This window comes from Puccinia triticina, chromosome 13A (assembly GCF_026914185.1).
Source record: "Puccinia triticina chromosome 13A, complete sequence".
Classification (NCBI taxonomy): Eukaryota; Fungi; Basidiomycota; class Pucciniomycetes; order Pucciniales; family Pucciniaceae; genus Puccinia; species Puccinia triticina.
Genome location: NC_070570.1, coordinates 3,031,447 through 3,056,995, shown reverse-complemented (window position 1 = coordinate 3,056,995; position 25,549 = coordinate 3,031,447). Strand labels below are relative to the sequence as shown.

General features: G+C 47.0%; 1 protein-coding gene across 1 annotated transcript; it reads left to right on the top strand.

Annotated features, from left to right (window-relative positions):
* Positions 1–1,387: 1,387 nt before the first annotated feature.
* PtA15_13A293 (uncharacterized protein) lies at positions 1,388–2,098 on the top strand (the record flags this gene model as incomplete). The annotated part of the gene is made up of 2 exons (XM_053162476.1): positions 1,388–1,685; positions 1,779–2,098. 2 exons carry the CDS (start codon positions 1,388–1,390, stop codon positions 2,096–2,098), a joined length of 618 nt encoding a protein of 205 aa, XP_053026448.1.
* Between the last annotated feature and the right edge of the window lie 23,451 nt (positions 2,099–25,549).

Below are 25,549 nucleotides of genomic sequence, written 5' to 3'. Positions count from 1 at the left end.
TATTGCTACCAGGTACTTCCTCTGTAAGTTTAAACTCTCTAACCTTACAAAAGGTTATAGGATAGTCCCCTCTTATAAATATCCTTTCCAAATCACTTTCCATTTTTACTATCCATAATGAATATTCCTACAAACACAAATACTATAAAAATTTACTCTTGGATTTTTGGTAATAACCCAACCGTGCAATCATAGCCAGAAAGAAACCAAAATATGTTAGAAATATCTTTGATCTAACCTCTGATAGAATTCTATTGGAGAGGCTAGCTATAAGCAGCTTAAACAGTCCATAAGGACAAGACAAGTATAAGCGCTATAGATGCTAAAATAAATTTCCTAATTCTTCTCTTATATTCTCTTCCTCTCTATTACTATTGTATCCAGATTTTTGTAGTAATTATATATATAGAGTTACTAACTCCTTGTCCAGCCTGTTCCCTACGCGGGTACACCAGCTGACAGGCAGTCCAACCGGTACCCAGGTCCATTTTGACATTCTCTATGCCTTAATGACTGTCCGGCTCTGGTCATCAATGATCAAGGTGGCCTTGATGAACTTCTGGCTCTGTTCATGGCAATGCCTGGCAAATGCCTGGCAATGCCTGGCAAATGCCTGGCAATGCCTGGCAAATGCCTGGCAAATGCCTGGCAATGCCTGGCAAATGCCTGGCAAATGCCTGGCAATGCCTGGCAAATGCCTGGCAATGCCTGGCAAATGCCTGGCAATGCCTGGCAAATGCCTGGCAATGCCTGGCAAATGCCTGGCAATGCCTGGCAAATGCCTGGCAATGCCTGGCAAATGCCTGGCAATGCCTGGCAAATGCCTGGCAATGCCTGGCAAATGCCTGGCAATGCCTGGCAAATGCCTGGCAATGCCTGGCAAATGCCTGGCAATGCCAGGCATTTCTCAATCTCAATGTGACCCAGCTATCCAAACAGTTAGGGGTCAGTGGAGCTGGTGTTGGGTTGAATGTAATCATGATCATTCAATCATTGCTAGCTTCAAATAATTGATGCTAATTTTTTGCCCCTAGCGTCAACAGCCGTAACGCTATCCACAAGCTCTTGCTACTTTACAGTTGCTGGAATTTTGTTGTTCAAATTTAAATTGGACAAAATCCCTCAAAGTAAGAAGATAATCAAAATCTACAAGATCGTCTGTCTTATCAAGCAAAATCATTGGTTGATATCCATCAAAGATAAGGACTCTCGCACCAGCAAACCCGCCCAATCTTGGCCACCATCCCAATGTCAAAAGGTGTTTGTTCTTGATCATTCTAACGTGCCTGAAATCAAGTGAGTTCTTCCCAATGGGCTGCCGTTCAAGCCATCTGATGTGTCGCACTTGGGCAGTCACACGCCTGATTGTACAACTTTGGCTTCCAACATGGGTGCCAGCAATGCACCCAGTCGGACAACTTCCTCTCATCGCCCAGCGGGGACCGTCCAACAGACCTCGCCTTTGCAATCCCGCTCCAGATCACGTATCCAAGGCCTATTGATAGGCCCTGGGAGGAGTGGCGAGCACCCAAGCGGCAAATATAGCAATCAATCACGCCATGGAAACCACTCCTGGAATGGGCTCACCTCCATCAGAATAGGGCGCCGGCGCAAACAACCTGCTCCCTCGGAACCACCCCCAGCTGCTCAAGAACCCCAACTGTATTTGAGCCACTCCGCCAACCGTTTGGGAAAACCTTCTCCAGCCAATCACTAATCGAGCCCCACCACCAATCCAGGCACTCCCCCTGCTTAGAGCCACAATCCAAACAACACAGCACCTCAATCTGCCAGCGCTGGACATCAGAGACCACGTTTGCCCAGCCACCATTCCGTGGTCGGCAGACCCGTCAAACAACCCTCTGGTGGTAGCAATCTGGAGGCTTTCCAAGCCTTGCATCTTGAGCAGGTCCCGCCTCCCCCAGCCGGTCACCCCCGCCGAGGACAACAGCAGGGAGAGGCCGGCCCGACGGCGAGGGACAAGTCACACACTTCTCAGAGCCGGGGTCGAAAATCACGTCCCGAACATGGCCCTTGCGATGCCCAGCCACACCCCAAGCAGGAGATCCCCTTGGGCATGCTGACTGATGACCATTAATCTTGGGAGGTCAAACACATTGGGTGAGCTCTTATTTTGTAAAATGCTTACCATCATCCTCATCCCCCAATTTTTCATGTTGGTTTTTGCTTTTGACTTATCCTCGCTCTCTTTCTCCAGCTGACTACCAACTGATGATATTATTTGAACATTCACAAATCCTGGTACTCACACCTATACTCACATCTTTGTAAGTTTGTTTTTCCTCAGAAAGGATTTTGATCATGCATGCCAACCGGCACACTCACTTTGGAGTCCTGTTGATCTAACAAGGCGAGGGCCTTGAGACTAAGCCAATCAAAACTAGCTATTTGCCCGCCGCGGGGGCTGCCTGCATCAAATTTGATAACATTCAAGGACATGTGATGAGCTCATCCCTTTCATCACTTGAGGTATAGACAATGAAGAGTTTTAAACTTCCCTACCCCAGAAAAACTTGGTCACCCACAAAGTCCCAGTCTTCCACAAGCTTGTTGCATACGACAAGGATTCAGTGCTTCTCCTGATGGTCAATTTACTCAATGCAGTTGAATCATACTTCCCAGCTAAATCTGCAGATACAGTGGTCAGTTTGGTGGAGGATCCAATTCCGTACATCAGGTTCTTCTCCTTTGATTCATTTTTCCCCAAATTTCCACGCAATGCTTCTTAAAAATTATTCTATTACATAAGTTTCATGATTGTGATCCAACACCACCAATGAAAGATTCTGAGGATGAAGCCTTGAAGAAGAAATATTCTGAGGATGAAGCCTTGAAGAATGAACAAATCCCAAGAAGCCCCAATTATTTTCAATGTGAAGATAAAGACTCTTGATCTATTTCCTCTGCTGAATCACATGTGGACAAGATTCAATCTCCAAACCATACAATTTTGTGTTGAAGCATGATAATTTAATTCAAACTCATTTTTTTTTTGATCCTCCATCAGCCAATTTTTTCCTAAGACAAAACCCAGGTACTCTTTTGATTAACATTAATGATTTCACTCATTCTTGTGCAATTTTTGGTCAGATGAAAGGCAATAACCATTAAATTATACCGGTGGGCCATTGGTATTCATGCAAAATGAATTTGATCACTGTTGGTTTGGTTTAAAATTCTTCTACAAGTATTGAAACTCCCTGTTCCACCCTGAATAAGCAAATGATTTTATAATATTCATTCAGATTTGAGCTTTTAGCCCAAATTTTGGCAAATAGGCTAAAAATTGGTTTTGCAGCGGCGAAGCCGCCTTGGCCTCTATTTTGTATTATAATAGACCAATTTCCCTGACTCTGTCACATGACATATTGATAACCTATTTTCATGTGAAAAAGCTTCAGTAGAAGTCTACATAATGTTTTCAGGGGGTATTTTTACACGAGTAATATTACTCTTTAATGTACAGTAGTTTAATTTTATTCAACTTGTTTATTTTACTAATTTTTTGTATGTAATACCTTGTTGGGCGCTTTCTGGGGCCAATTCTTAATTATGCAATTAGTACATGAAGGAATAGGAATAAGGGGTTGCTTTGAGTGGGTGACCCCCCTTAATTTATGATGAGGAATATGATTCTGCAATAATAATGCACTAATTATTATTATTTACTAAGTGATTGCAGTCTTTTGGATACTTGATGTATCTCTAAGGCTGACACCTGGCAATGCCTGGCAAATGCGTGGCAATGCCTGGCAAACATCTGACAATGCCTAGCAAACGCCTGGCAATGCCTGGCAAATGCCTGGCAAATGCCTGGCAAATGCCTGGCAAATGCCTGGCAAATGCCTGGCAAATGCCTGGCAAATGCCTGGCAAATGCCTGGCAAATGCCTGGCAAATGCCTGGCAAATGCCTGGCAAATGCCTGGCAAATGCCTGGCAAATGCCTGGCAATAACTGGCAAACGCCTGGCAATGCCTGGCAAATGCCTGGCAATGCCTGGCAAATGCCTGGCAATGCCTGGCAAATGCCTGGCAAATGCCTGGCAATGCCTGGCAAATGCCTGGCAAATGCCTGGCAATGCCTGGCAAATGCCTGGCAAATGCCTGGCAATGCCTGGCAAATGCCTGGCAAATGCCTGGCAAATGCCTGGCAAATGCCTGGCAATGCCTGGCAAATGCCTGGCAAATGCCTGGCAATACCTGGCAAATGCCTGGCAAATGCCTGGCAATAACTGGCAAATGCCTGGCAAATGCCTGGCAATGCCTGGCGAATGCCTGGCAATGCCTAGCAAATGCCTGGCAATGCCTGGCAATGCCTGGCAAATGCCAGGCGTTTGCCAGGTATTGCCTGGCAAATGCCTGGCAATGCCTGGCAAATGCCTGGCAATGCCTGGCAAATGCCTGGCAAATGCCTGGCAAATGCCTGGCAAATGCCTGGCAAATGCCTGGCAAATGCCTGGCAATACCTGGCAAACGCCTGGCAAATGCCTGGCAAATGCCTGGCAATACCTGGCAAACGCCTGGCAATGCCTGGCAAATGCCTGGCAAATGCCTGGAAAACTGGCAAATGCCTGGCAATGCCTGGCAATGCCTGGCAATGCCTGGCAATGCCTGGCAATGCCTGGCAATGCCTGGCAATGCCTGGCAATGCCTGGCAATGCCTGGCAATGCCTGGCAATGCCTGGCAATGCCTGGCAATGCCTGGCAATGCCTGGCAATGCCTGGCAATGCCTGGCAATGCCTGGCAATGCCTGGCAATGCCTGGCAATGCCTGGCAATGCCTGGCAATGCCTGGCAATGCCTGGCAATGCCTGGCAATGCCTGGCAATGCCTGGCAATGCCTGGCAATGCCTGGCAATGCCTGGCAATGCCTGGCAATGCCTGGCAATGCCTGGCAATGCCTGGCAATGCCTGGCAATGCCTGGCAATGCCTGGCAATGCCTGGCAATGCCTGGCAATGCCTGGCAATGCCTGGCAATGCCTGGCAATGCCTGGCAATGCCTGGCAATGCCTGGCAATGCCTGGCAATGCCTGGCAATGCCTGGAAAATGCCTGGCAATGCCTGGAAAATGCCTGGCAATGCCTGGAAAATGCCTGGCAATGCCTGGCAAATGCCTGGCAAATACCTGGCAATGCCTGGCAAATGCCTGGCAAATACCTGGCAATGCCTGGCAAATGCCTGGCAAATACCTGGCAATGCCTGGCAAATGCCTGGCAAATACCTGGCAATGCCTGGCAAATGCCTGGCAAATACCTGGCAATGCCTGGCAATGCCTGGCAAATACCTGGCAATGCCTGGAAAATACCTGGCAATGCCTGGCAAATACCTGGCAATGCCTGGCAAATACCTGGCAATGCCTGGCAAATGGCTGTCAAATGCCTGGCAAATGCCTGGCAATGCCTGGCAAATGCCTGGCAATGCCTTGCAAACGCCTGGCAATGCCTGGAAAACGCCTGGCATTGCTTTGCAAACGCCTGGCAATGCCTGGCAAATGCCTGGCAAATACCTGGCAATGCCTGGCAAATACCTAGCAATGCCTGGAAAATACCTGGCAAAGCCTGGCAAATGGCTGTCAAATGCCTGGCAATGCCTGGCAAATGCCTGGAAATGCCTGGCAAAAACAGTGTATCCGCCGCGCTAAGCTAAAAAAAAGTGGACATTTAGCTTAGCGTAGCGGTTGACGCCTATGTGGCCAGACCAAAAAAGTAATAGCGCAGCGGTGTCCCAGCTGCGCTACTCTCTACACTCAGCAATTGACCACTACCCTCCCAGGGCATTGAGCAAAAGCACAGCAGAAAAATTTCTGCTTTCACTGGATAAAAGCAAAGCAATATCAAAACCCCACTACACGCAGCTACATGCCCACTACATGGTTGCTAACCGCCAAATCACCGGGTAGAAACCATGTAGCAGGTCCGCAGCATTGCCTGCCATGTGGTTGCTACCCGCTAAATCAGCGGATAGCAACCACGTTGTGGGTGCGCAGCATGCTTGCTGTCTGTTCAAAGCTTCCGCCTTTCCACTTTTTTCCCAGTGTGTTTTCTCCTTGTAAGTAGAAAAGCAGCAGTAAACCACCACGCTGACCGCTTTGTTCGCGGAATTACGCTGTGCTAACGCTAAAAATCAGTGGTACATTGCTAGTTTACATGACCGCTGATTTAGCGCGCTACAATTCACTTTTTTTTCCTGGGAAATCAAAAATTGGGTAGCGCAGTGATCTGTCTGCTGCATGTAGCAAATAGAGTTGGAATTGGGTTCTAAGGGAGAATTTTTGTAGAGTCTTGAGATCCTATTTGCAAAGGCTCAAAACCTGTGAAGCAAGATAGTAATTGATAATCAGAATTTCTAATTCCCCCATGGGCTTCAAATCCCCCTACAACTCGTAACTATATACATGACTTGTTGTGCAAACCCCTACAGCATCAACCCACAAAATCACTGTGCTGCACTAAACACAGCGCAGTGGACACACTGTTTCTGGCAATGCCTGGAAAATGCCTGGCAATTACTGGAAAATGGCTGGCAAATGCCTGGCCATGCCTGGCAAATGCCTGGCCATGCCTGGCAAATGCCTGGCCATGCCTGGCAAATGCCTGGCCATGCCTGGCAAATGCCTGGCCATGCCTGGCAAATGCCTGGCCATGCCTGGCAAATGCCTGGCCATGCCTGGCAAATGCCTGGCCATGCCTGGCAAATTCCTGGCCATGCCTGGCAAATGCCTGGCCATGCCTGGCAAATGCCTGGCAAATGCCTGACAAATGCCTGAAAATGCCTGGCAAATGCCCTCAGTGCTTCCAGGAATTGGTATTTTGGATTGAAGGGTTTTGATCAGACATGGTTGGTCTTTCAAGAACGGCAAAGGAGGGGAGGGGGTCTCAGCAATCCACTGGTGAGAGCTTGGCAGGTGGGGAAATGACTTTTGAACTGACCAACTTTGCTGTTTGTTTTGATTGAGACCTGACACTGCGCTTTGTGAACTGTACCGCTGACAAGCGTGTTTTATGAATGCAATGAGACATCTCTATGATAGGTAGGGAAACTACCCAAGTGCAGGAAGAGACTGACATTGTTTTTTCTCTTTTTCCCACTGGTAGCGTGTTGCCTGGGGGAGAACACAAAACCTCAATCAGACTAGAGTGTTTGTTCTCCCTATTGAGAGAGGAGGAATAAAAAGATATGAAAACTAAAAGTTTTAGGGCAAGAAAGCCATTATTTCAACCTCTCTTCTCCCCCCCCCCCCCCCCCCCCCCCCCCCCCTTTTTTTTTTTGGAATTGCAAACACATTCCCCCCTCATTCATGATTTCTAATTCAATGTAAACTAATAATATTCAATGGGTGGGTGGTCAGGATTTTTTTTTTGCTTTTGTTGTTGAGGAGAAGGAAGTGCTGAAAGTGATGGACAGTGAGAGCAGATGGGGGAAGAGAGATCCTCAGTCCTGAGCACTATAACAACCCATTGAATATTTTCTTGCAATCGTGGGCCGCTCCACTACACTACGCTTCAAGGCCTCTTATTGTTAGTGTAGCGGTAATGAAAGTAGCCATATTTTCCTGTAGTGTTAGCGCCGCGCTAACGCCGCTACGCCACAGCCCTTTTAGCCGCAAAATAGGCCAAAAACCCGCTAAAACGCACTGTAGCGCAGCGTAGGGGGCGCTTTTTTGCGCCCTGTTACACCACGGTTTTTGTAGCTGGCCCACCGTTGGTTCTTGCCAGGTGCTCAGGCTCGGACTGAGAACCTGGCTGGGAACTCCGCCCGTCAATCACTGCACATGGATCTTGGTACCCTCCTGCGTGCCTGGCTTTTGTACCACCAATGAAACCCCCTATTCAAACCAGACTCAAAGTGTTAGGACTCTATTGAGTCCTTCACTGAGCGTTGTCAAAGGGGCACAAGGGCCATGAAATGTTCTAGTTCCAACGTCGGGGGTAGAGAATAACAATTTGGACCCAGGTACCGGGTACATTTTTTTCCCAAAGCAGGGACCAAGTACCACACCCAGCACTGCCTGGCGGGTACCAGCGGTTCTTGGGGCGGGTACCGGCGGTACTTTGTGCCTTTTTTTCACATACTTGGCGTACGGGACTGGGGACACCAATTCCCCAAAGTCCAGCTTGCCAAGAGGTATATCTCTTGGCGAGCTGGTCAAGTCCAGCTTGCCTAGATGAATACACACCTCTTGGCAGACTGGGATTTTACCAGCTCACCGGGAATAACACTCTTGGCGAGCTGGTGTAAAAATTCAGCTCGCCATGAGGAGGTGTATATTCCTCTCGGCCAGCGGCACTTTGACCAGCTCACCAAGAGACACACCCCTTGGCGAGATGGATTTCTCGCCGACACCAGGAAAAAAAAATAGTCACTTGATGGCAGGTGACATGATGCAGCTTTGATTTCTGCTCCAGAGCTACTCCAGCACTGCTCCAAGTCTGCTCCACCAGCACTTGTAGAGCTTGCAGGACTGCACCAGAGCACTCAATGTGGCACAGTCAGCTGATCCTATTTTTTTCCCAGGAACAGCTGATGCTCATCATAAGCTGAGCAGTAGGCATTGACTGAGCCTGGGCCAAAGCTGAGCATTGGCTGAGCCTGGGCCACAGCTGAGCATTGGATATTCCAAGCCTGAAACAAATCCAAGTGTCAGCTGGACCAAGAATATTCCAAATCTGAGCATCAGCTTAGCCAACAATGGTCCAAAGCTGAGCATCATCTTGGAAAAGGCTTGTGCAGAGCTTAGGATCAGCTGGGACAATACTGTTCCAAAGATTAACACCAGCTGGGCCAAAATCTTTCAAAAGCTGAGCATTGCCTGAGCCAATGCTGGTACAAAGCTGAACATTGGCTGAGCCAAGGCTGTTCCAAAGCTGAGTATCAGATTTTTTGAGACTATTCAAAAGATTAATATCACCTGAGCCAAGGCTGTTCCACAGCTGAGCATCAGCTGAGCCAAGGCTGTTCCACAGCTGAGCATCAGCTGAGCCAAGGCTGGTCCACAGCTGAGCATCAGCTGAGCCAAGGCTGGTCCACAGCTGAGCATCAGCTGAGCCAAGGCTGGTCCACAGCTGAGCATTGTCTTAGCCAAGGTTGGTCCACAGCTGAGCATTAGCTGAGCCAAGGCTGGTCCACAGATGAGCATAAGCTGTTACAGGAGTGGTCAGACTCAGAATCTGAGCATTGGCTGGGCCAAGATTTGTCAAAAGCTGAAAATCAGCTGAGCCAATACTGGTCCAAAGCTGAGCATTGGCTGGGCCAATGATAGTCCTAATCTGAGTCTAAGCTGAGCCATGACTGAAATAAAGCTGAAAATAAGCTGGGCCAGGACTGGTTCTGATCTGGGCAACAAAGCTGAGCATGAGCTGGGCACCAAAGCTGAGCATAAGCTGGGAGCTAAAGCTGAGTATCAGCTGACCAGAAATGGGGATCAGTGGTGCCCGGCAAAAACTGAGGATCTCCTGTGGAAATTCTTAAACTGGTTAGATGGTGGGTAGATGGTGGGTAGATGATGGGTAGATGGTGGGTAGATGGTGGGTAGCCCGCTGGAGCTGGCATGATGTCACTTGTCATCAAGTGACTATTTTTTTTTCCTGGTGCGAGAGGTGTAGATTTCTCTTGGCGAGCTGGTCAAAGTCCAGCTCGCCGGGAGGGATGCATTCCTCTTGGCGAGCTGGTACAAATTCATCTCGCCGAGAGGTGTGAATTTCTCTTGGCGAGATGGTCAAAGTCCGGCTCGCCGGGTGCAATGTATTAGGCACGGGCTCCAGCCCCTGCCGCATCAGGAGGCACTTGAGCGAGTACCTCAAGCAGTACCCGGATACCCCCCCACTTTTCACAAAAAAAACAGGCACCCGGCACCGCCTGGCGGGTGCCGGCGGTGCCGGCTACCTAGCAACGGGTCCAAATCGTTATTCTCTAGTTGGGGGGCTTTGTTGCAAGTTTCTAGAGCGGAGAGAGGGAGAGCTCTCTCTGTAAGTACAACTAGAAAGGAGGAAAGAAAAAGGGAAAGGGTGACTGGCTTACCTGGAGCGGAGAGAGGGAGAGCTCTCTGCTTGACTAGGAAGAAGCGGGAGGAGACAAGTCTAAGTACTTGTGGCAAGTTGGGGATGATGTAAGCAGGTTAAAGGACTTGTGAAACCCCACAAGTGGTGGGGGCTTACACAAAGTTTGAATTTTATTCAGTCTTGGGGGAAGAAGATGAACTGATCAGTTTGAGCCACCAACTGCTTCTACTAGCTCAGTCCAATTTGATCCTGTATGATGAGTATTTTATGGGGTGGGAGAATTTGACATGGGCCTCTTTACAGTGACACAAGCATGTAAAACTACAGAAAATTCCCCTTGGATAGAATTTTACACTTACTTTGCCTAAAATCACCCAACGTAAAGTCTGAGCTTGTAAAGGGTAGAATGTAAAAACACCCCTGCGCACCCGCATCCGGTAGTTTCACACGCTGTTGGCTCACAACCTTGTTCCAAGTGGGTGCAAATCTCCATCCAAACCTCAAGATGTGTAATTTTGCAACCTTGCAATGGCAATCACATGGTACATCCTCCCCAAACCGGACTCTTCCTGCACCAACTAACCACGCACAGTCATCACCTTCCTCCTCAAGACGCAAACCATCCTTGAACTCATGTAACAGTCTTCAATTTGACACATCCTGCATTCATCGCTAAGTGGGCCACAGACATTGGAATTGGGACCAACACAAGGTGACAGACAACTATGTATGTACAACTACCTCCCACTTCCCTCATTTGACTTTTGCCATCCATTTCATTTTTACGGCTTCTCAGTGTCTCTTCCCAAACATCCCACAGACAACTCATCCTTATTTCCCCTTTTCTTAGTCCTCTCCATCAACTCACCTGACTTGACCTGACCATGACCAAAATTGCAAAGCCAGCAACAACGGCGGACTCAAGGGAAGACTGTCAAAGCTTGTGATTATTCCTCTCCATCTCTGATCTTTCATCACATGCGCGGGCCTACACACAAATGGAGTGAGCAAAAAATTGGACTAACGCTGCTGGCCACATGTCAATCCCCACAAGCACACAGAAACTGCATAGTCCTACCCACCAACTTTGATCTCTTGATCCAGCCACTCTGGTCACCGGCAATGGCGGCCATCTGAAATGTGAAGTTTGGTTACCCGTCAACAGCCCAGCTGCGCCCGCAAACCTTGTCCCTTGTGCCCGCCCCTCCGCCATCGACCCGTCAGTAAAACATGTCTGCCCGAAAACCCTCCTCGCCGCTGCCCAGGGCCCCCAACTCTCACCCTGTTTGCCCCCTTGCCCACCCCTTCTCGCCCCAGCTGTTATACGACCTGATTGGGAGTATGGAGCACAAGTTAGTCAGCGGAGCCGGCGCGAGGGGGCGGATGCGGCGGTACTTGATTGACCTACTCACCGGCGGCCTCTTCCACACCTCTGTTCGCCATTTGCTACTACGCTCCGCCCAGCTCAGCATCCAGGCCCTCCTTATGGCAAGGACCGCGCACACTGCAGCCAAGATCCGCGTTGCTGAGCTCGACAATCTGGTGCGCCTGCAGAGACAACAAGATCTGCAAACCTGTCCCCAAACACGCCCCCCATTGCGCATAAGTGGCTCTGCAAAGCCGCTCTGATTGAACTGAGGTGGAGGGACAAGCAACGTAGAACAGTCCTATGGAGGGCCCTCCTGGTCTGTCTTCTGACCTTCTCCTTTTTTCTATCTTCTTACTTTAGTTCTCACTTTTGTCTGCCGCGTTTTGTTCCTCTTTTGTGCAGTTGAAAGTCACTGTCATCGAGGAAATTGAGGCGGCGGTGTGGTAACCCTGTTCCTGTTCATACTATCACCCTCATATCACCAAAACCCTTCATAAATACCTCATTATTACTTCATATTCAGATTCTAAACCCCATTTTACCCCTAGTCACCCACTCATTTCACCTAGGATTTCCAAATGGATCAGCAGTTATTGGCATGTATAGTTTTGGCAGGTATTTTCTTCATACATATCCTTAGCATTATTACATACATCATTCATTAGTATCATAGCTACATAGGACTGCAGATCTTACATAACTTCATTACTCATTTTTCTCTTCATATGATATCAGCAGTACATTCCTTCATAGCTCTTGTAGTTATTATCAAATGCTCATCATTATTTCATCTTCTACATAGTTACCTTTCATGTACACTCTTTGGTCATTGCGCCTTCATCATTACTGCTCATCTTCAGATATTGTTACTATGTGCTCATCATGTATCACCCCCCTGTAGTACTTCTCACATATATAAACACCCCTCTAGATGTTGTATCTCCATGATGCAATTTCTACTACATCCCCTCTGTAGCACCTTTACACATCACACTTAGATACACTTTCATCACCATAGAAATATATCCCTCAGCATATATCTCATTACCCATCTCAGAGTGACTCCCAAGAGCTTCTGCTTTTCCCCTTCTCACTTCTCCTCTCTCACTCAGTAGGATTGATACACCTCAGACTCATAAAGTGTTAAAGCCATCTAAGTCAAAGAGAATCATCAGCCACACCCTTTTCTTTTTCTTAGTGTAACCCTCTCTCCATCAGCATTAGTCTAGAGGGCAGCCTCACCAACACCTGTAGCCTCTCCTACATTATTAGTAGTGTAGTTGACTATTTCCCCTCACAGCTCTTTCCTGATCTTTTAGGAGTTCCACAGCGGGGAGGAAGCCCCGCTAGAAGAAAAACACAGACAATGGTAATGCCCCTGGATTGACCACTACTCAGCTCGCAGCGCCATTCCCGGAGGGGCCCCTGTCGCTGGAAGAAAGCATGTACAGCCAGCTTAGAGGGCTGCTTGCAAACAGGACCAGGAAAAGGGGCTGCCATTGACTTGGCCACAATGTGGTTTCCTCAACAAATTTTCAGCCTCGGCCATTGGAGCACATCAACTGGGATTGTATTGTGGCGCACCATCACAACTTGGAAGCCAAAGGAAACAGGGAGTCAAAGGGCTGGGGGGCTTTGGGGTTGTAGCCATTGTTTCTTCTATATTTTTGTTTCCTGTTTGCTCCATGCTGCATTTCTTGGATAGGTTATTTGGTTTTTGTTCTTTTCTTATGTGCAATTAATTGCATTACGCGCTCTTTGTCTCCTAAGATGAATTGTAAATTTTATCTGCTGAATTTTTCCTATTTTTTCCACCGCATGTAAAATTGCATATTGGGTGTTGGAAGTTATAATTTTGCATGGTATCCATTTTACATGGCTGTGAAGAATTGTGTTAATTTCAAGAGTTTGAATGAAGCTGCAGTTTCACATTGCATGATTTTTGCATAGTCCACAGGATGTGGAAAATAGACTGTAAAATTGTATGGTAGAAAGTACAGGTATGATTTTACATGGTAGGTTTTACATGGCGCTGCTTTACATCAAGGCTGAAACGCTGCGCTGCGCTACAAAAAAGCGGTCTTTTAGCGCAGCGCAGCGGGGAACCGCTGCGTGGTCAGCCCAAAAAGCGGTAGCGCAGCGCCAGTCCCGCTGAAAATAGCGGGGACCCGCTTTTTCCCCGACCCAAAAAGTGGTAGCGCAGCGGGCAGGGCCGCTCCTTTCAGCTCCGCGCAGCGGCCACCAAAACAGCAGTGCTTTGCGCTGCACTGCGCTTTTTTGGCTGGCAGCGGGGGAGCGCTACGCGGCCAGCTCAAAAAGCAGTAGCGCAGCGGGCGGGGCTGCTACTTTCAGTGCAGCGCAGCGGCCACCAAAACCGCTGCGCTTTTTGAAGGGCAGCGCTTTCACCCTTGTTTACATGGGGTGGAATTTTTGTGATGGAATGTCAAGTTGGGCCAATTGCAACCGTTACACAACTTTACATGTTCTCCTTTTTGCAGGGTGGATGCCATGTAAAACATAGCATGTAAAAATCAGCATCCCCATATTTTATTCATCTGGCAAGGGTGGGCCACTACGCTACAGGGCCGCTATGCTTTAGCGTAGAGCAATTCTTTTTGAGCAAAAACTTGCAGCATTACTGGGATTCTACACTGCTAAACTAATCACGTAGTGTAACTTGTTTTTTCCGTGCTAACACTTTTTCAGCGTTAGCACAGAAAAAACATTGCAACACTAACTGTTAGCATAGCGGATTCACCGCTAACAGATTATTTCCCCTCAGTATTTTAGCAGATTTACCGCTAACATATTTTTCCCCCCCAGGTGTGGCAGATGAAAATGAGAAAAATCAAAAGTTTTTCTCTCATTTGCGTAATTATTCATAGAATGCCTCACAGTACAGCCATATGGAACCCAGAAATGGAATCTACGGCCAAACTTACCCCTATTCACCACTGGAAGCATAACCAGAGCTACTACACTGGAAGTTAGCCCTTTGGACAACCTGTAGCATCCTGTCAAACCCCTGTCATGCATCTCAAGCCACCTTTTACCGCACTTACACATACACTCCCATATGTTCTCCGCTCCACTCTAGCTCCACTGCATATATTAGTTTGTATTTGTTTGCCATCTGCATTACATCATGTAGCACTGCCCCTGCAGGCTGTGCCCCGCAACCCCATTATTCCCCGCCTCATTCATGCACCTCCTTGCATAAATTAAGCACAGTCTCACTCATGCATGCACTCCTTGCATAAATTGTACACAGCCAGTCCTGTATTTGCACAGCCCCCCCTGGAGCAAAAATCACTCACATTTGTCTATATAAGGAGCTCTCTCCCCCCCCCCATTTTTTTTCCCCAGTCTACTACTCATCAGTGATTTACTCACTGCTTGTACTCACAATACTTACAACCTACTACTACACTCATAACAACCCTTACATAGCAATATATCATTATACTATGTCTTGAACAAACTCATCTTGAGCATTCAACTCCTATCACCTTGTTAAAACTTTCCCTTGGTGGGTCTTGTAGCTGGTATTATAGAAGGTCAGAGTTTTCACCTCCGTCATCCCCTTCTCCATTCAGCAAAAGTGTTTCACAGCCCCTTTCGAGTCTTACAACTCTGACTTCAGCGGTTCGCCGTGGATGCCTGCTGTTGATCAGCATTAGCGCAGCGCCGCTGAAGGGCACTAACAATGAATATCAGCGCAGCACAGCAGAATGACTGCTGAACAGCCGCTGACTGCTTTTTCAGCATCAGCGCGCTGATTTTTCTGCGCCCTATTGGGAACTTAACATGGCTGCAGTGACAGTGGCGCTGCCAGCGCACTCACTACAGAGTTTCATCCACACAATCAACCTCCCCACCACCCATTTACCCACCGTTGGACCTCAATTGGTCCTTATGAACATGTTGGAGCGCCTCAAAATCACCGCTCTGACGCTGAAAAAGCAGTCAGCGGCTGTCAGAGGTCAATGTATGACCGCTGATTTAGCGGCGCTGAAATAATCAGTTTTTTCCCTTGAACTTAATCAGCTTTTAGCGCAGCGGGGCGCTCCCAAAAAAACCTCTGGGCTGCTTGCAGCGCAGTGGTTTTACCGTTGCTAGGAACGCCTGTCAACGCTTATCCGGTCAAATGTTCTGCACATCAATGTCACTTGAGATTAAATTTGAGTACCAAGGAATTTCAGTTAGGCCCTCCTGACTGTTTTGTGACCGTGGCTCCGAGCAAAAATCAAGAATGTCCTGAATTTCGTGCCTTTCACATTCTTCTTGCAGGCTGTTGCAAAGGTGCTCCTCCACGCCGTACTCCTCTGCATATGGCAACGGTTCCTGGTCTGTGAAAGATGGAATCTTGTTGATACCAAGGTAATTGTAGCTTTTTTTTATTGATGAGCAGACTGGGAAGCTGGCCTCATCAAACTGGGACTGCTTGGTTGTTACAATTGACTTGTCTTCTTGTCAATAGACACAATAGGCTGAGAAGTCATTTTCATATCCAAGTAGTACTCCGTCACATGAAATTGCATCAAAGCTTACTCAATTTGCTTTTGGCTTCACTATCCATGCTCTGCAGCCAAAAGCCCTGAAAAATACATTTTAGGCTTGATCATAAACATCAGCTCAATGGAGGACGCCTTTGACTTGGCTAAGGACAGAAGGAAATTGGTGATAGCTGTGGCTTTTCTGATGGCTTTGGCCCACCACTCCGGTGCCAGGTTTGCCTGCATAATTTGTGTTCTGGTCATTTCAATAATTGTGTGATTTGCCCTTTCTGTGAAACTGCTATGTTGAGGCGTGTACGGTGGAGAAACCATGTGGTTAATACTGGCTTCCTTGAGGGTTTCCTTATTAGCTTCTTGAGTACATGACTTGTTTGCTTTTCAAAGAAAATCCAGCATTCTTCTGTAGCCACTTTTGCATTGCTCTTGAGCTTGAGAATTACTGTTTGGATGTAGCCAGTATGTTGATCCACCAGAGTAAGAAAATATCTCGCAGCAGAATTTGTCGCAGGCATTATTGGACCCACAAGATCTGCATGTACAACTTCTGGCGGCTTTGAAACCGGCTTGAAGTGGCTGCTAAAAGGCATATGTTTAATCTTGCCCTTCATACAGGCATCACATGCTCTTACCACATTGGTAGGGATTTCAAAGTTGAGCATGGATTGGATTCTTTTCCTTCCAGCATGTCTGAGGCGGCTATTGTAATTATGGCCTGGTGTTATACCTCTCTGGGGGAGAGTTGATGCCTGCTACAATCGTGTAGTTGGGTGGTACCTTTTCTTTCTTCCCCGGGGTTTTTACAGTTATGCCATTTGACTGGCTTGTTCAAATTGGATCCTGCGTTGTTCTCATTGGCAGTAGTAAAGTTGTCCTGAGGAATCTCTTTTAGGGGTGTTGATAAACACACACCCCTCTCCAGGGGGCACACCCACACCCACACCCTTGGAAAAGGGCGTGCGGGGCCTTTTGTGGCGGGACTATGGCTTTATAGTTTATTATATATTTCTCATCACTTTACTCCATATTGACATACTATTTACTTACACTTATTTGCATAGTTCTAGTATTTTACTTCACATAGTTTCTCACCAACCCAATTACATACTTGCAAATACTATAAACACCATACCTCCATGGCCATATGATTTTCCCCTTGGGGGAGTTTTCCTATTTTGTACACTATTATGACCTCTGCGCTCTACAGGGCCCCACACCCTATTTTAGCCCTCAGTGTGGGACCCGAAGGGCGTGCATGCCTCTGCATGGGTGTGAAAGGGTGCGCAAGGGGCGTGTGAGGGTGCGCAAAGCCTTGCATGGGCGTGCACCTGCACGCCCATGCACACCCATGTCTATGTACATTATGTACATAAAACGGCCCCTCACAGCTGAAGAGGGCCGGGAGGGGCGAGATCTCTGCCCCTTCTTCCCTCTTTCCCCTTTGAACAGCAGGGAGTAGGGGCCTGGGGGGGGGGGGGGGGGGGGGGCAGGACAAAGGGAGGGGCTGTTCTATGTACATAACTAGAGGCCAAGGCGGCTCTGCCGCTGCAGACCCAAAATCCAGAGATTTTTCAGCTTAAAATTTTGGCAAAGCTGGATAGATCCTTGAATTTCAATTTCACACTCTCAGACGTCATGGTAACATGCTTCATCTGGATTATGAACTTACTTATTTATTTCCTTTTTAAGATTGAGAGCTCTGTCTGGAATCACAAATTTGAAAATACACAGCTCAGCCTCCAGGATTGTTAACATCAAATTTTGTATTTTCAATAACTGATTGAAAAATATTTTCCCCTCTTGTAAACAAGCCCTGAAATTTATAATTTATCATGTGAGAGGGGTAAATCTGGTATCTGTGCAAAATCAAGTAACATAATATACAGCTGTTATGTTTACATGAAATTTCCCGCTTTAAATCATGTGGTCTTGATGTTAATTCAGTTTTTTAAAAAGAAGAATTGATGATAAGTTTGAGTTTGAGCAATGACATGGCATGTGCTCCACATTTCAATAGATGCACTTGATATGAATATGAATACTCACCAACTCACCATATATTCTATCAATGATTCTGACTTTCTTCATGCTACTACTAAATTCCATCCCATTACTCAGTTCAGGGAGATATTCAATAATATATCTATTGATGGTAAGACAAGAACATGTGTTATCTATTTGAGATCAAGCTAAATCAGCACTATAAATAACGGCAAATATTTCTTTATGTAGCAGATCAGACAGTGCTTAACGCCAATCCCGTCGACTTTGCAATCAACAACAGACTGCACATGTTTCCAATTGGTGTGTTGCTGAATAAACCGGCGAAAAAACACAGGCCACAAGAATGCAATCAGTTTCAGAAAAAAACATATGGGTATCCATACAATGTGAGGAAGGAGATAGACCTCATTAAGATTGTTGACACTCAGCAGACCAAGCTTAGTGGCCCCAACGCCACCAAGCTCACAGAGGAAGCAGGTGAGGCCTTGGGGTTGAGGAAGCCCAAGTGGGTGGCGGCGAGCCTGATCGAGGGGGAAAAGAAGTAGTAGTGGGCCAGGTGTCGGCCCAGGTCTATTTGTAGCTGGACAGAGGCGGGGACAGAGATTGTCGTCCATTTTGCATAGCAGGCTGTGTTCACATCCATTTGTTTGTTTTAGTCTGCCGTTCCAAGATGCACATGTGGATGCAGAGCCCAATTTCTTGGTCAATATGTCCAAGATCTGTCTGAGACTGTTGGAGCGGCCAACGAGGGACTGGGAGATGATATTGAGGTGTGCCACGACGGCTTGACAAGTTCGCGTAGGCTGAGGCTTGTCCTCCTCAGTCTATTGGGGGCCGTCCTGCTGCTTCTGATCAAACAAGCTTGGCAGAAATTCACAAGGATGTTGGAGGGCGAGCAGCGCTTAGTCCAAGAAGCTGAAAAGCTGGTCAATGGCGAGACTGAGGCCATAGGCCACGAGCCCGTCCACCCGGATCTCGAATAGCCGCTCTTCCGTGCCTGCCCAGCTCAGGAAATCACTCTGGTCAACGCCCCCCCGATAGCGCTTGCTCGGCAAACACCTCAACCATCTCTTGCACCGTGTTTGAAAACTCCAGCAGTCCAAAATGATTGCCCAGACTCTGCTCGACGCCGCCGTTATCTTCTCCCAGCTCTGCAGACGGCATCATCCACAACACCTTAGTCATGCCTTCATCAATTTTGGCAAGGTGGTGAGGCACGCGCTGAAGCAGAGGGACAAAGATGTGCTTGGCAATGTGGGGGCTCAAAGGGCAGGAAAATTTTGAGATCATGAGTGCTTGGCGGTCTACAGTGTTGGGTGTGGTCGTGGTCAAGGGAGTGAAGTGCTCTGAGTGTGGGCTTCTGGGGCTTTTCTTCTCTTTCTAAGTGGTGAAAAAGCAAATTGGAGGTTCCTGACAGTGGCTGCTAGGGGAGGCTATTCACACTGGTGAGATGTGGTGTGCTGCAGAAGTGGTTATAGGAGGGTCTGGGTGATGTGGATGGAGACTGTCATGGTGGCTGGGCCAATCAACTTTAAAGCAATGACAGTTGCAAGGGCCGCGGGGTGGATTGTGTAAGGTGAGGCCAAATAGGAGGGAGGCAAGCGTGTATGTACATGCGTCTTGCGTTAGAATTCTGCGTGACTGGCGCGCTTGTATTGTTACCAGGCTGTGGCGTCGTGATTGCACAATCAATGCCAAACAGGAAGCTTCTTAACATGTTTTCTGGCGATGGTTGTCCTCATGGTGCTGACAATGAGAAGAACCAGTCCATATTTTGATCCAAGGGTCTCATCGCGAATGCCAAGGGTGAAAACGCGGCCGCGGAAGCGAGACATGGAAGAGCATTGTGTATAAAAGGGAGGGCTTGATGAACATCAATACCCCCAGGGCGTCCTCTGCCGCTGCACTTCTAGCGGACGGTTCGTCCTTGCCCCTCCGCTGTTGCACGTGTGCAGTCTGAGGGGCTGAAGAGTGGGCCCCCCACGGGTCTGCAGCCTTAGCTGCGGGCCGGGGGCCTTCACGTCTATCACTTTTGACCCGTGCGCTTGAAGCGGGCTGGGTGGTGAGCCTGGGGGCACAGCTTTGCTGATGTTGGAAGGCTGGTAGAGATTTTCTTGTCAATAAACTCAGATTTTTCTTATGTAAAATTCCCCTTTTTTTGTATCCTGGTTTTTGTAGTGGGAAAACCCCACCTGTTTTTTTTTTTTTTTTTTGAACTTTGGTTGATGGGGAAACCCATGATGTTTTTTTCTCATTTTGTATAATTGTAAGGGGGAACCCTTGATCTTATTTTTTTTTTAATTCTGGAAAAACTGTGTCTTTAATAAACTTGGATTTACATAGTGCATTATGTAAGTAGGGGCATGAACACCCTTGCACGCCCTTTGGGTCCCACACCAAGGGATAAAATAGGGAGTGGGGCGGGCATGTGGCCCCACACGCCCTTTTTCAAGGGCTTTGGCGTGGGCATCCCCCCGGGAGAGGGGTGTGCATTGTGGGACTTCTACACAAGGCGTGATCTGAGCTTGGAAGGGAATAATAGCAAAACTAGGGAAGTTTAGGCTAAAGGTGTTTGAAGGGCTGCCTTCCTATAATAAACTTTGGAAAAATTTGACACTAAGAATTTTAGTGTGGCCCAATCTACTGAATTATTCTATTATCTAGCTTTTTCAGAACCTAAGAACCAGGTTTTGTGCGCATAAAGAGATGTTATGAATGACGTGATTGGGTTTGTTGTCAAGGGCAAGTTATAATTATCAATTTCTAAATTTATGATCTAATTCTTAACTATGATGATCTAACTATAATAAAGTGATGAATGCGGAAGTAATCTCTTAATATTACTATTTAGTGCAAGCATGGGGAAAAAGGTAACAGGAAGGGGCAAGGAAGGCCTCCTTTTATAGATGAAAACTTGTCTGAGAGTGGTTTTAGTGATTTGCAATAATGTATGTAGTGTGAAATAAATTATCATAGTGTGAAAAATAAATTAATGTGGTTTGAAAAGAAATTAATGTGTTGTGAAATGAAATGGCTACATTGGGAAAGAAAATCACATCTAAGATGAGATTTACCAACATGTGAAATGTAAATCACTGTGGGGAATTTTGTGTGAAAACAAAACAGACAGAAGTGGCTGTGCGCCTAATATGAGCTTGAATATACGTGTGAAACTAATACTTTACTGTGCTAATTTGTGGCGTTATTGAATTCTGCTGAGTGAACTATCACAGGTTTTCTGGGTGATAAAAAGACGTGAAATCTGAGGAAAAAGATTTAATGTAAAGTATTTGTACTAAAAAGATTAATATGTAGTTTATAATGTATTTTATAATTTAAAACTATACTATCTTGACATTGTTAATGGTTGATTGATCTCACCACAGCTTCACTTTTTGCTTCCAGATAGGAAATTTGTTGCCATCTGGTTCCAGTTATGGGCACTTCATGGAGTCTTGATTGTCACTTGTACTCTAATTTACTGCAGAGTGTTTGAAAGCACTGGAGTTTACTGTTTCACAAGATCTACCAGCCATTTTTTGTTCCACTCCTAGCTATTTGCTGAGGTTGACTGGTTTGAGTGTTACAAGACTGTAAAACTTGAACAACTAAGAGTGTTATTGCTTCAATGATAGAGCTAGAACTAGTTACAAATACTGGACTTTTAGTAAGCTAGAAATCTGTGTTTTTACTTAAGAGTGGCACAGGAGCCGGCTGAAGCTATTAAAGATATAGAAAGCTGAGACTTTTGAGACTGAAGGTTGAGTTATCTGTTTAAGTTTAATAGGGGGATTCAAAGTTGGCCATGCACAACTTGCATGCACCTTTGCAAGTTGTTGTTCAAGGCTTTTATTGAACACCAAATTTCAAAAATAAATTCAAGCAGGCTTAAGGGGTGTAGTACAATGTGGCTTGCATGCACTTTTGCAACTCGGTGTTCAAGAATGAACTTGAACACCGACTTGCAAAAGTGCATGCAAGTCGCATCTGGCCAACTTTGAAACCCCCTAATCAACCAATAGGACAAAAATCTTGTTACCCGCTTGGCAAGCACCTTAAACTGCTCGGCCAGCAGTTTGGCGTCCTGGCAAAGCTGCCTGTGGATTTTGCACCCAGGAAAACTGATTTGGAAGTTTGCTCCCAGCAAAACTGCTTTTGCAGAGTTTGCTCCCAGGAAAACTGCTTTTGCAGTTTGCCTGTGGTGTGAGCCTGAGCCTCTAAAGTGACTACAGGACACAAGAGAAATGGGGGACCCTGGTTGTATTTCTTGGGATAAAGAACTACAAACAGAAGGAGAGAGAAAAAGAGAGAGAAAGAGAAGGAGAAAGAGAAAGAAATGATCTGGAGGGGGTCTATCTACTCTTTATAAGACGATCCTCAAAGTCAACTTGAACCACCTGGAAAAGTGGTAAGGACAGCTGTGCCATACCAACAGGGGCTACAGCCTCCGCGCGCACAAGGAGATGGTGGGGGGACACAGAATAGTAAATCTAATCTGCTCTGATTTTTAGACTAAGTCTAGGATTAACAGAGTAACCTTGATCTTGAGAGGGGTTGGTGTGAAGAGAAATAAAGAGAAGCAATCAAGAGACACAGAGTAGCACTCTGGATAATCAAGGTTCAGAGAAATATTATACTTACTGTCAATAACCTAGGCGCCTGTGACGGTAGGTGTACTGGGAGCGTGGTATCCTCTTTGGTGGTGATCCTGGGTTATCTGGGGCGTGGTTTGTAGAATCCTGACTTCTAAAATTTTCATAGTTTGCTTATGTAATTACATATGTACATGTGTTTGGCGCGCCTGGTAGCGCTGACATGTCACAACTGCGCATGCGCGCCACAACTCAAGAACTCAGGGAAGGAGTAGAGTTACAAAGAATTTGTAAGTTGTAACTAGGTTTGAAATTGCATGAGGAAGCAGAATCTGAATTCAGAACAAGGATATCTCTTAAGATGAAAAAGATATGTAGTAATTCATATGTAAAAAGTAGAAAAAAGGCAGACTTTAGGTCAGCTGTGTTGACTCTAAGGCTGACATGTGGAGCTTGCTCCCAGGAAAACTGCTTTTGCAGTTTGCCTGTGGAGTTTGCTCCCAGGAAAACTGCTTTTGCAGTTTGCCTGTGGAGTTTGCTCCCAGGAAAACTGCTTTGGCAGTTTGCCTGTGGAGTTTGCTCCCAGGAAAACGGCTTTGGCAGTTTGCCTTGCTCCCAGGAAAACGGCTTTGGCAGTTTGCCTTGCTCCCAGGAAAACGGCTTTGGCAGTTTGCCTTGCTCCCAGGAAAACGGCTTTGGCAGTTTGCCTGTGGAGTAAAGATGGCAAACAGGACCCGGGTACCGCCCGCGGGTCCGGGTACCAGACTGATTTGTGGGCCAAACCTCATACCCGGCACCGCACCCAGCACCGCCAGGGCGGTGTCAGGCAGTATACTGCCGGTATACCGGCAGTACCGCCCTTAAAAAAAACACTCAAAAAAAGGTTTAGATTGTGTTTCTTTGGTCTGTACTCATTCTACTACTATAATATTTCTCCCCCCCTTGTCTCTTGTCTCTGTTGCCTTTCCTTTCTTTGCTTGCTGAATATCATCCTTCCACTTAGCCAAGGTACCTACCGCAATCTTTCCCTTCTTTGAATAGAAAGTCACCGTCATACCTCTGCTTAAGGACTGAGCTGAGAGCTTGTGCCTTCTTGTTGAAATATAATCGCGCCCAAAGCTGAACGCCTGCTTCACATCAACAGAGGTTGCTGTAATTGTTTAGATGGTTGAATTGGATGATTATTTAATTCAACACATGAAAGATTTCTCTAAATTTCAAACTCACCCGGACAGCTCAAGACGTCCAGTGCCATATATAAGAGACCCCCATGAGTATTCCAGAAATCTTTTGCTGGAGCCACCACCTCAGCGGATTTACGGGTTCGTTACCATCCAGTATGAGTCCCCTGGCAAGCCAAGCATCCAACGGGTCAGACAAGAGGTGTCCGCCTCAAGCTGCAGCAGCACTACCAAGTCCAGCAAGCATGCTGGTCCTAGGCTGTGGAATATTAAGGTGGATATTAGTCTTCAGGATGACAAAACCAACTGAGTTTTTGTCAAAAAACGGAGAAATTTACCTTGGAAGTAATTGCGTTTACTGTCGATGATGCCACAGGGGTTGAATTTGGTGGTTCAGGCTTATAAAATGTTACCCACATATCCCGAGTCAGTCGTATAGCTTTGGCGATCCATTCTGGCTACCATTTGGCTGATTTGAAGTACTCGTTGTGGTGGCCTGTTTCGTGGCGCCCACGACGCGGAAGATTCCTCAAGTTTTTCAGCCATCAAGATATCAAATCACAGGACATCAAGATCAATCAGCGCGTGGCGCGCGCGGCGGGATCATCAAGATGTTTCAGGAGCAGGTCCCGGTTCTCTTTGTGCTTGTTTTTGTTGCTTTTCCCTTCTTTTCTTTCCCAGTCTGATGTTCTTCTGTTTCTTAAATGCGCGTGTTGGAGAGGTTTTTGTATGCGGAGGGTTGGTTTTCTTTCTTTGGTGTTGTTTCCTTTCTGTTCTTTTCTCCCTTCTTTTGTTGTTGTGGCGCGCTTGTGCGCGCGGGTGTATGATGACTTGTCCACAGCATGTCACAACCCCGGAGTCTGAGTTCAGCTCGAACTCAGATGATGGGGCGGGGGGAGGGACTTTGTCTGAACCAAAAATTTTGTCTCAGATCATCCGTCAAACTCAAGAGTCCCGAATCTTAAAGTCTATTGATCCCCACCTTTCTTGGCCGTTATACTTGCGGAGCTTCTGAGTTCATCCTCTCAGCCCCGGCGCCGTTCCCTTTCCTAGAGTCCTTTTTGTTTAGATCACTTTCCCCGGCCAGTTCACCGGCTCTTTTCCCAGATTCTCAACAAACAAACCACCGCCGACGGGAATCTACCTCCCGTCGTCTCAAAACCAAAATCCCCCCCCCCAAACTTCCGCTATCACTCGAATCCTAGAATCTCCTGGACCACCTCGAAGGCAGCGCTTAACAGCGCACATTCCCTTCCAGTAACTGCCGACGGCCCAGCACCGGTCGGAGTTCCACATTTGGTCCCCCGAGCCGGGATCGAACCAGCGACCTCAATATTTACAGTCTCGTCTCTACGGGATTTCAAGACGCTTGGTGGTCACCAATCTTGCTCTTCCAACTGAGCACCTTTGCTTTCCGGAATTTCTTTTCTTGGTTCATCGTATTTCTGATCATTTTTTTTTTTTTTTTCGCGGAGGCAGGGAGAGCTACAAGTAAGTTCCTCCCATAGTTGCACCTCCAAGGGTTTCTACTACTCGTCGTCGAAGCATTACAATTGCCACGTGCTGTGAGCCACCCCGGACCCGATCGTCTTTTCTTTCAGATTCTCCGTCTCTCTCCCGCTGCGCAGCAAGATGGCCGACCCAATAGCCGGACAGCCTGTTAACCAAAGAGTGAAGATTAAGCCTCAAGATTGATCGCTGAAGTTTACCGGCACGAGGATTGAGGCTTTCCTTTGTGAATATGAATTAGCCGCCGACTTGGATGGCGCCTCTCAGGAGGACATGGTTCTCCAAGTGACCTCGTTTCTTGGCAGCGAAGATCTCAAGGACGCCGTGTGGGATATGGGCGGGTACACAAGCAAGTCGTGG